At 37.6% G+C, this 12,312-nt stretch overlaps 1 protein-coding gene across 18 annotated transcripts in view; it reads right to left on the minus strand.

Annotated features, from left to right (window-relative positions):
- The window catches only part of PPFIA2 (PPFI scaffold protein A2), a 548,204-nt gene that overhangs the window by 80,263 nt on the left and 455,629 nt on the right, over positions 1-12,312 (minus strand). For all 18 annotated transcript variants that reach the window (XM_089307514.1, XM_089307512.1, XM_089307509.1 and 15 more), the window contains 3 exons: positions 11,631-11,722; positions 4,269-4,404; positions 2,206-2,426 (listed from right to left, as the gene is read on the minus strand). In XM_089307514.1, the coding sequence (XP_089163640.1) occupies positions 2,206-2,426; positions 4,269-4,404; positions 11,631-11,722 (449 nt within the window). The remainder of the gene's footprint in view (positions 1-2,205; positions 2,427-4,268; positions 4,405-11,630; positions 11,723-12,312) is intronic.

The raw sequence follows: 12,312 nt of genomic DNA on the forward strand, positions 1-12,312 counted from the left end.
TTCTTTTAACAGGAGCACTGTTTTGTTCCCTCTACTCTCCCCTCAAAATAACTATGTTCATAAAGAACACAGCCTTACAGCTTTAGCGGCAATGATATTCTTACTGTGTCTTCACTAACTTTATTTTGCAATTCTCCCAGTTTTTAAGTAGCATATGTTCACTGATTAAACAGAAAGCTTTGCATTGTCTTCTTACAAGTCACTGAAATAAGTGATCTTTGTGATTTTAACATATTTTTAAAAATGCAAATCACAGAAGTGGGCATTTGAGTGGCACTTAAGATGCCACTTGATATGCCCACATGCCATGTTGTGTTCCACCTGGCTCCACTCCTAATTCCAACTTCTGCTAATGTGCACCCTGGAAGGCAGCCGGTGATGGCTCAGATACTTGGGTCCCTGCCATGCACTGATATATCTGGATCAAGTTCTTGCTCCTCATTTTCGAATGGACCAGCCCTAGCTATTATGGACATTTTGGGAGTGAGCTAGGTGATAGAAGATGTCTCTGGCTCATTTTTTTGTTTTTGTTTTGTTTTTACCTTCCAATAAAAAGCAAACAAATAAATAAGCATTTAAAATCCTACTTGAAATGAAAAGAAAAAAAATGGGACTGGCATTGTGGTGTGTGCATTGACTCTAACACCAACATCCCATATGGATGCCAGTTCATGTCCCAGCTGCTCTATTTCTCATCTAGTTTCCTGCTAATGGCCTGGGAAAAGTAGCTGAAGATGCCACAAGTGCTTGGGCCCCTGCCATCCATGTGGGAGACCTGGATGAAGCTCCTGGCTCCTGGCTTCCTCCTGGCCAAGTCAGGAGTGAACCAGGAGATGGAAGATATCTCTCTGTCTTTCCCTCTCTCTCTGTAACTTTGACTTCCACAAGATAAATAAAGGAATATTTTTTAAAAAATGAAAAGAGAACTTAAAAATCAGGCTTTATACTAAACTGTCCTTCATTATTCAAGATCAAGATTGTTCCTGGGAATCACTACACTAAGGTAACAGAGCTAAGAGTCTTTCAAGAGAAACAGATTGTTACTGAGGGTGTGTGATGACACTGTTGCTGACAACAGATATCAGATACCTTAGCCTTCACCAGATACCAAACTGTGCTAAAATTTTGATCTTGAACTATACAGTCTGCAAAATTATGAGCAAATAATTTTTCCATTTAAGTCCCTGACCTAGGCTGTGGTATTTTGTTATGGCAGCCCAACAGACTGAAAACATAGTTCATGGGTGTTGATGAGAAATAAATGTGTGTGTTTTTTTTTTTTAATGGTATGTAACTAACTCTGATGAACTTCTAAGAACTGCATCATGGCCGGCGCCGTGGCTCACTAGGCTAATCCTCTGCCTAGCGGCACTGGCACACCAGGTTCTAGTCCCGGTCAGGGCGCCGGATTCTGTCCTGGTTGCCCCTCTTCCAGACCAGTTCTCTGCTGTGGCCCGGGAGTGCAGTGGAGGATGGCCCAAGTGCTTGGACCCTACACCCCACGGGAGACCAAGAGAAGCACCTGGCTCCTGGCTTCCGATCAGCGCGGTGCGCCGGCCACAGGGCGCTGGCCGCGGCGGCCATTGGAAGGTGAACCAATGGCAAAGGAAGACCTTTCTCTCTCTCTCTCTCTCTCTCTCTCTCACTGTCCACTCTGCCTGTCAAAAAATAAAAATAAAATAAAATAAAAAAATAAAAAAAGAACTGCATCATCCCTGATATAATGGCCTAGGACTGATAAAAATAACATTAATTTCCCTCCAATATCTAAAATTTTCTAAGGGAGATGAATGCACAATAGTTTTCCTACTATTTAGTACTTTTACAGCCATGTGAAATGAATTTGAAGGATATGCTTACATCCACCACATTTTTTTCTATTTCAACAATAAATTTTAATTTAAAAGTGCTATAAAATTATTGGAGAAAATTTCATTTTTAACATATCATTTCCTATTGTCATTAATGTCATGTATCTGTATTTCATGTATGCACTTTACAAAGGCTGTCCTAATTTTTCACAGGATACAGATATAATGGGAATCTTGTAAAGATATACATTATCACCCAGTGAGTCAGAGATAAAGTCTGAGATTCTGTAGACCTAACAATCTCCTAGAGGGGGCCAGTGTTTTATCTGAAAATCACAGTTTTAATGTCAAAAATTTTTAATCTCTGTATACTACCAGTACTAATTGGACTCACCTGATTTCTTTGTTGATGGCATCCAACTGTTCCTGAAGCATCATGGCTAGAGTCTGGGCATCGGAATGACCACTTGGAGAGAGAAGATCCATTGAGCTAAAAATCGTTTCTCTGTCATCATCATCAATATCAGACATTTCAGTGTCACTTTCAAAAGGGTGGCTGCTGATTACTCCAATTTGTTGAGTCCTATTCCACTCATGATCCCCAAGAGATTTCACCTGGATGGTAAATGGCAATGCTGAATGTTTATCATACTGCACATTTTCAAAGCACTAATCTGAGAAACAACTATAGAAAGCAGACATGATTTTATAGCAAAACAGAATGAATCAATGATGTTTTAATATATTACTTTAGCAAAATGCTTCATTGATACCTTGAGTAATGCCAATATTAATTAGACAAAATTAAGATTTTTAAGAGGAATAAAGATGATTTGTGGTTCAAGTTAACAGTTACTTTAAAGTATCCACACTTGCAAATTTCTCTTTATTTCTTATTATAACAATCTCTATTTACTTGTACTCAACCATTTGAATTTCTGATGCTAATTAGTCTTACCTACATTTTTATCATTAAAAGCTAAGAGCACAGATATTATCACATGACAGGTCATACAAGAATTCTTTCCTCAATCTTGATTTACATAGATTCTACAAAAAATACTCTTAAAGTATTGCAAAGTGATTTAATTTCATCTCTACTACATTGGTCACTGGAACATTCCCTTGATTTTTTAAGCACCAAGCATGCTTATTACATGGCTGCATTTTTAAAAAATAAGTCCTCTAGTTGAATGAGAGTTTTGAGTGACCAGTATGCCAGTATTTTTCAAGCTGTGGGTATAAGATAGAGGTACTAGAATTGTCTGCTTTTTACGAAAAACTGGCCCACATTTTTATTCATGTAAAATGAAGTATATGGAGGAGCACAAGATATTGACTTAAAAATTAAAGCCCTGACTTGACATTTGTGTTACAAATCATTTCAGTATTGAGTAAGGCTAATTTATCTGTCACATCACAATGAGAAAAGATCTATATTGAGCTTAATGCAGTCTTTGTTTTTTATTCATTCAAGAGTTATTGACTCTTTACTGTGATGGATTTATTTACACACAGTGTATTAACACCAGTTAAAACCCAAAGGTATTGAGAGTCTGTGCAAATATGGACAGATGGGTTATATCATAACTTTGATATATAAAAATATTAAAAATCAATCATTAATAGTTCTCTAAAACACTTTGGATAAAATATGTGCATTTTATTCAAAGTGTTTTTAAAGAATTTTAATTAAAATAATTAATTAAATTGAATTAATAATTCATAATTAATATTGCCTAAGTGCCCAAGCAAACCAAAAAATCTATTTGCTAAAAGCTGGTAAAATATAGTATGTGAAAACCACAGAAATATACATTCAAGTTTTGACTCCATCACTTGATTACTTCTGTAATTTTGAACACCTTTGTGTTCAAAATTTGTATTCTTTTTTAAGGTTTTTAAAATTTATTTGAAAGGCAGAGTTAAAGACAGAGGAGGGGAGACAGAGAGAGAGAGAGAGAGAGAGAGAGATTGATCTTCCATACTCTGGTTCACTCCCCAAATGACCACAAATGTCAGGGCTGGGCCAGGCCAAAGCCAGGAGCCCTGAGTTTCTTTAGGGTTTTCAGTGTCAGTGCAGGGGCCCAAGCACTTGGTCCATCTTTTTCCCTGTTTTTTCAGACACATCAGCAGGGAGATGGATCAGAAGTGGAGTAGCTGTGTCTTGAACCAGCACCCATATGGGATGCTGGCTTTGCAGGTAGAGGCTTAACTTGCTATGCCACAAGGCCAGCCCCCTTTGTATTCTTATATTAGCATAAAATTAGTATAAACCTCATAATGTTATATGACTAGATACATGAGAAATGACTAATTGAACTTCTAGCACATAATAGTAGCTTTATGTTAGTTATAGTTTTAAAAATATGTCATACTCCATGAAACCAGTAAAATTTTGAATTCTCTTTGCTAATTCAGTGTTTTAATTAAAACCATCAAAATAAAAAGATTAACCTTTGGCTCATCTCTTCGCACACCCATGCGACCTCTCCTTGGTCTTCTTATTACTTTAGTTGTTCTGTAGTCAGACTGGTTGTCCACTAGGGATCCAACCGAATACCGCAACTCAGCCGAGGTGTCGAGATGAGTTCTGGAAAAAGGAGGAACATATAATATCTCCAGCCTCAAAGATACAAGCAAATTGCTATATGCTGCTTAATTGGAAATAAAGCATAAACTCTCAAGGAAATAAATCTTAAGAAAAAATATGATCAACTGTCATGACTGCTTGAGGCCTGTGCAGAGACTTAGGTCAGAAGTTCCTGTCTCAGGTTCATTCTCCAAAGTCAATCTCCTTTGGAATACACTTATAGCATCTCTGGTCAGTATAATTTTCAAATGTAACGGTACAATGAAACATGTTAGGATTCATAACCAATATCCATTAGATTAAATTCCAAAAATTCTATTTCGTTTGAGCTTTTTAATGGATAGTTCAATATTTGTGATTTATACAATATTTGTTTTAAATGTATTTTAAGAATCTAACTAAAAAGTGTAAATGTTGGGGTACCAGTATTTCAAAATTGTTTGGATAAATTTATTCACATATTCTCTATTTTTCAACATGAGGATCAACAAAATGCTTAAAATCAGATTGACCCAAGGTTAATAATCTTGCCTTTGAAAGGAAAATATATATCATCTGAACTATTTTTTAGCTTTTGATAGGAAATTGTTCCAAAAGGATTACGAAATTTAAAAAAAAACATTTTATTTATTTATTTGACAGAGTTACAGACAGAGAGAGGGAGAGACAGAGAGAAAGGTCTTCCATTCACTGGTTCACTACCCAAATGGCTCCAACAGCAGAGCTGAGCGGACCTAAAGCCAGGAGCCAGGAGCTTCTGCCTGGTCTTCGGCACAGGTGTAGGTGCCCACGCTCTTAGGCCATCTTCCACTGCTTTCCCTGGCCATAAGCAGAGAGCTGGATTGGAAGAGGAGCAGCTACGACTAGCGAGAACCAGAACCTTATATGGGATGTGGGTGCCGCAGGTGGAGACTTGGCCTACTACACCATAGCTCAAGCCCCAAGAAAAAAATTTTTTGCTAAGCATGTTTTATTCTAAAATTTGCAGAGACAAATTGGTAAGAAAATTTCAATTGGCATATATCATCATAATGTTTTTCAATAAACATGATAATAAAGCACATTGTTATCAAAGCAAAGAAAAGGTTTCTCCACACATTATACATTTATAGCAAATTCAGTTTACTGTATTATAATGATTATGATAATAACAGCAACATCATGCTGTCCTTTAAAATCCATCATGAGTCAGAAATGCAAAAAGCTGAGTTTTCTGTTGAAATTGGGCTCTCACTAATCAAACATACTCTCTTTCGTTCTTTGTGGACAAATGCAACTATTTCCAAATGTTTGGCAAGATTAAAAAGCATTAGGAGAGGTTTGGGTTTTTGCCATAGTGGAAGACATTTATCTAATGAAGACCTTGTTTTGCCAAATGACATTAAATGAAAATAATTAAGGAATCAGTGACAAATGAACGTTATTTACTGTTTCATAGCAATGAACTTCAGACATAATCAAGTTAACTGTCTTAATTGTGGATAATTCTTATATATGCATAAATACACAAACTGTATTTATAGAGTCATGTATGTATGAATTAAGCAACCAGGCCAAACTCACAAATTCCATGATTCTCAATCGCTATCTATTGAGCAGATGATCTAAGTTCCAAGAAGACAAAAATCAGTTTAGCTACCATTCTATGTCCAGGGTGGTGTGCTTAGCACATAAGAAGCATTGCATAAATATCCAGTAAGATAATGGATAATACTACGAGTAAAACTGATTATAATACAGTCCCAAACTATCTCTCTCAGAACAGTCTCTGACCTTTTTACCTGTGACTTCTCACATTAATGTTACTTTGGGCATCAGAGTGGAGTTCCTAATTCCTATAAATTATCATTTGAGGAGTACTGTTTTCTGTTTCTCTCTCATCTCCAGTCGTATGCAAGAACATGAAACACAATGCAGCTCTGGCTCACCAGTGACCTGCTTCGAACTCTTCCTGACCTTCCAAAGCCCTCCCCAATCTCAGCCCTTCCTACTGTCCGCCTCACTAGCTACTCTCCACCTTACTTTTCATTCAGTCAATTCCTTCAATAACGCACATTTTCCTTCTCCCCTGAGCCTTTGAACACACTTTTAATTCTGCTGGACACAGTCTTTCACTACATTTATATGGCTAGCATTCTTAAGGCTTCAGATTAAAATTTATGGCCATGTACTATTCTGGCTCCTGTATTCTCTCAATTATAACAATCTTCAAACTAATATTTTTATATTTTCCATCTGGAATGTGTACTCTATCACCACTATATCTCCAATGCAACTATGTCTGTCCTGCACAAAGTGGACAGTAAATCTTGAGAGAACCACTCTTAGAAGAGCCCACTGTTTGCATTTTGTGCAAAGAATTTCCTGCTCATCTGTTTTTCTTTGTTCCCCCCAATTTTTTGAGCTAGTTCTCTAACAAGAGGAATTCTACACAATATTTCCATACTAAATCATTTAGAAAATCATTGTAAGGGTATAATAGTTGAGAGGCTCTTTGAAGGTCTAAGTAAGTTACAAAAAAATTAGTGATTCTTTTAAGCAATGAACCACACATTTTCTCCCTTCTCAAACTCATCAAGAATTTCCATACATAAATCAGGTATAAATTTTCTTAGAGAAAGTATATTTGTGATCCCTCTGCTTTCTGGTACAGTCTCCATTGTCCTTTCCCATTACCCAGATCTCACCATTCCTTTAGGGCTGTGCTTTAGTAGCTATGTCCTCCATGGCTATTCTGGAGCTCATTTTGCTTTGTTTTCAGAGGAGATACTAGTGCAGAGTATGAGTTACTGACATGCAGCTCTTCTCACCTCCCCACCTCTTAGATCAACAACTAATAGACTGAATCCTAACATACCCTTTGTTTTCCTTATTGTTTAAAAAAAGTGCCCCCCAAATCATTGCTGTTCAATATGTATTTGTTGTTTAATAAACATTCAGGTATCTTGTAAGTTATAAATCTCATCAGTTTAGCTATCTTAATTCCTATAATACTTTATGTTTCTGAAATGATTTACTATTTATAAAATTCTCTTTGCTTGCTTGATTTACTTCACCTGGAGAGCTTGTGAGATAATCAGAAAAATACACCATATATAGGTAAAATACCCATACCATGAATTATATATAATTAGAATCAATAAAAATGTGTATTTCTTAAAATCAAACATGCAGCAATTATTGTTCAAAAGCTAAGAATATGGGTTGTCTTATTCTTGGTTTTGTGTGCTTTCCACTATAATATGCTGTAAAAAGGAATAATTGCTTTGTATGTTTGTTTTCATGACTTTATTGTAGATATATGTTGGGCTGTGATGATGACTCATTGCAGTGATGAACTTTTAGATAACTCTCCTATAATGTAACACTGTATTTCTGACATCTAGAGTAAAAAAGACAAGGAAATAGTCATTTGATCCTGCTAGAATATACTTAATGTATTGATTAGACAATATTCTGTGGATTTCCTCCTTAGATATTTTTTTAAAGATTTATTTGTTTATTTGAAAGTCAGAGTTATATGGAAGGAGAAGGAAAGGCAGAGAGAGAGGTCTTCCATCCACTGGTTCACGCCCCAAATGGCCACAACGGCTGGAGCTGCACTGATCTGAAGTCAGGATCCAGGAGCTTCTTCCGGGTCTCCCACACAGGTGCAGGGGCCCAAGGACTTGGACCATCTTCTACTGCTTTCCTAGGCTATAGCAGAGAACTGGATTGGAAGTGGAGTAGCTGGGACTCAAACCAGCGCCCATTTGGGATGCCAGCACTGCAGGCAGTGGCTTTACCTGCTACACCACAGCACCAGCCCCTCCTCCTTAGATATTTTAGCAGTACTTCATGGTCATGATCATCATCATCACATGAACCTATATTGCTGAACTAATAATTTCAGTTCAAATATAACATCAGAATTTTAAAAATTTGAAAAATAAGTGAGATTTTTCAAATTAATTACTAACATATTTAACATTGGAGGTGTTCTTATGTCTACAGAATTGTATTTCTCATACTAAACTAAACTGCGGAAGAAATATTCAAAATATTGAACATTTCTTACTTATACTTACACTGAAAATAGGACATATCCTTTGGGATGTTTTTGCTTTGTATTTTAATATAAGCACCTGAAAAAGGCTTTACGAAATACGCATTTGTTTAACAATATTTATTGAGAACATACTACACGGTTGGCAGTTTTTGAGATGTCAGATTGCAGCAATTATCAAAACACACAAATGTCTGCCCCTGTGCAATTAACACTCCTAAGATGACTAGATCTTGAAAAGACAAATATCATGTTTTCCCTGATTTATGTTAATATACAGAGTACAGAAAAGTAACGTATATGAGTGAAATTTACATTTTGAGATTTGATTATTTTGAGATTTGACTATAGCCCTTATCTATACTCCTGAGGTACAGTGGTTTTTCTATTTTGGGGATTCTTTATGTAATGGAGGGTTAAGTTTGCGATGATAATGAAAATTGAAAGTGTGCTATGGCAAAAATAGAAAAATAAAAGAATGGACGGAAGAGGGAGAGTGGGAGTGGGCAAGGGTGGGAGGGTAGAGTGAGAAGTATCATTATGTTATGAAAGCTGTATATATGACTTCCATGTAGGACCTCTGTCCTTAATGAGGTGTACTATGAGAATTAATGGTAAAATTTGTCTACAAACTGTACTTTCTACTTTGTGTGTCTGTGTGGGTGCAAACTGTTGAAATCTTTACTTAGTATAGAGTTGATCTTCTATATATAAAGTCAATTAAAAATGAAACTTAATAAAGATTGGATGGGAGAGGGCAAAGGAGGTGGGACGGGAGTGGGGGTGGGAATGGGGGGAAGAACCACTATATTCCTAAAAACGGTACATATGAAATTTGTATTCATTAAATAACACCTTCTAAAAAACTGTATATGTGAAATATATGAAATCTGTTCCCTTAATAAAAATTAAAAATGTTTTAAAAAGATATAAAGTGGGCTTCTACTCAAAGCCTGTGGCAGGCAAAAATTTCAAACCGCTGATGTTCTGTGTTGTCTAGTAAGTATATGATTAAATGGGTGAAGTCCTGTAGGGTTTTTTAACAACTTTAAGTAAAAGGGCTTAATCACAAAAGAAAACTAAAATGAATTATTAGCCACTCTCTCATTTTCTGTTTAAAGAATCATTCCATTGTCTATTTCTTTTAAGATAACGTGTTTAGTCAGAATATGTGGGTACAGCTAAATTTATTGGAATCTTTTATTCTTTTTTTTTTTTTTTTTGATGGGCAGAGTGGACAGTGAGAGAGAGAGACAGAGAGAAAGGTCTTCCTTTGCCGTTGGTTCACCCTCCAATGGACGCCGCGGCTGGCACACCGTGCTGATCCGAAGGCAGGAGCCAGGTACTTATCCTGGTCTCCCATGGGGTGCAGGGCCCAAGTACTTGGGCCATCCTCCACTGTATTCCCTGGCCAGAGCAGAGAGCTGGCCTGGAAGAGGGGCAACCGGGACAGAATCCGGTGCCCCGACCGGGACTAGAACCTGGTGTGCCAGCGCTGCAAGGCGGAGGATTAGCCTAGTGAGCCGCGGCGCCGGCCTGGAATGTTTTATTCTTGCAGGTATAGTTTTTCATTCCATCTTTATTTTCAAGTACTTTAATAAAATGGGTAGATACTGGAGCTGGTGCTATGGCGCAGCAGTTTAACACCCTTGCCTGAAGCACCAGCATCCCTTTTGTGCGCCGGTTCGAGACCCGGCAGCTCCACTTCTGTCCAGCTCTCTACTGTGGCCTGGGATGGCAGTAGAAGATGGCCCAAGACCTTGGGCCCCTGCACCCGCATGGGAGACCCAGAGGAAGCTCCTGGCTCCTGGCTTCGGATTGGCGCAGCTCCAGCTATTGCAGCCAACTGGGGAGTGAACCATCATTTGGAAGACCTTTCTCTTTCTGCCTCTCCTCTCTGTGTAATGGACTTTCAAGTAAAATAAATAAATCTTTAAAAAAAAAAAATGGGTAGATACTATGTGACTTGTTCAGTCCCAAGCTTTGGATGCATTTCTGCATGTTTCTGCATGGAATGTGTATACAGAAAAATTCAAGTACAGTTCAATTTGTGTATTGGGTACATAGGAGGAAAGGGCTGTAGCCTCTTAGAATGAGATGAATCTACATACATGAAATTCAATTACTTCATTGAAGAATTTCTTTATATACTTCTATCTATTATAATTAAATGTAGAATATAAAAGACAACTTAAATATTTGCTATTTGCACTAAGGGTTTCTTAATTAGAAAGTGATATTGGAATATAGAAATTATAAGTTTGTAAATATGTTTGTAAATAAGTTTGTAAGTCAAAATATGGTGATGAGGGTGAGCATTTGGCCTAGAGGTTCAGACACCCAGTTCCAGCCATTGTGGACATTTGGGAAGTAAACCCGTGGGTGAGAGTTCTCTCTCTCTCTCACTTTCTGTCTGTGCCTCTTAAAAAAAGACGTACTGGGGCTGGTGCTGTGGTGTAGCTGCTAAAGCTGCCGCCTCCGGTGCAAGCAGCCCATATGGGCATCAGTTTGTGTCCAGGCTGCTCCACTTCAATCCAGCTCTCTGCTATGGCCTGGGAAAGCAGTAGAAGGTGGCCCAATTCCTTGGGCTATTGTACCTGGACGGGAGACCCGGAAGAAGCTCCTAGCTTCAGATAGGCTCAGCTCCGGCCTTTGTGGCCATCTGGGGAGTGAACCAGCGGATGGAAGACTCTCTCTCTCTCTCTCTGTCTCTGTCTCTGCCTCTGCCTCTCTGTAGCTCTGCCTTTAAACAAATAAATAAATCCTTAAAATAAAATAGATGTTAAGGTGCTCACATCTCCTATTGTTGTGCTAGGTTCAGTTCCCAGCTCCAGGTCCTACTCCAGCTTCCTGCTAGTGTGTACCCTAGGAGGCAGAGGTGATGGCTCAGTACTCCGCTTCTTGCCACCCCCAGGAGTCATCTGGATCGAGCTCCTCAATCCAGGCTCCCGGCTCCACCTCTGGTTCAGCCCAGGTCACTGCAGAGATGTGGGAGTCAATCAGTAGATGAGACCTCTTGGTCTGTCTGTCTCTTTGAGCCAATCAATTTAAAAAATCTGGTAGTGACTAATGAGCAATAGGTGGCACTTATTTATTTTGGTCAAGGAGATATGGAACTCTAAGAATAAACTCTTATTGATTCTTAGTGGATATTTAAAATAAGTTATCAATTTACTGTTACCTTGATATTGTGGGTTCAATTAAAGAGCCAGTTCTCATTTTCAACTGGTCAAGTTCAGATCTCAGCTTTTCAATTTCTTCTGCTAGTCTTTCCTGGAAAACAAAAGTGATAAACAGATGATAAGCATATGCCAATAATACTAACACTCCTTTATGATAAACCAAGCTTAATTTGTATTTTAAAAGGGAAAACTGGCAGATATATTTTTATTGGGGGTTATTAGATAGGACAGCAACTGAACTTTTTTTTTTCTGAACTTTTTTTTCCTGAACTTTTCCCTTAGAATAAAAATGCAAACAGCAGAAATCAATAAAAAAATTATCTATATTCCCTGGCATTCAGAAATGATAAATAGTTGAAAATTTATTGAACATTAAAGCCAGGATTAGTTAGGTAGACATCACTTCAAAATGCAGATTAGAAACCATATCCAGCTATAAAAATAAGGAAAAAGTCTTATTAATACAGTATGTTGGGATGAAGGAGAAAAAGGGCTGGAATAAAGTGGTCAGAAAAAAAATCATCAGTTCAAAAGGAAATAGAATGTACTTACTGGATTTATATCGGTACAATTACTTGCACTTTTGATAATTTTGGCAGGTTGGCCAATATCAGTTTCAGTTTGTAAATTCATGAAGATGGAGGTTGTCTCATAGCCCTTAATTAAATGCTCTTTCTGCAT

The sequence above is a fragment of the Oryctolagus cuniculus genome, chromosome 11 (assembly GCF_051225735.1).
Source record: "Oryctolagus cuniculus isolate XC-2025 breed Fujian yellow rabbit chromosome 11, ASM5122573v1, whole genome shotgun sequence".
In the NCBI taxonomy this organism is placed as follows: Eukaryota; Metazoa; Chordata; class Mammalia; order Lagomorpha; family Leporidae; genus Oryctolagus; species Oryctolagus cuniculus.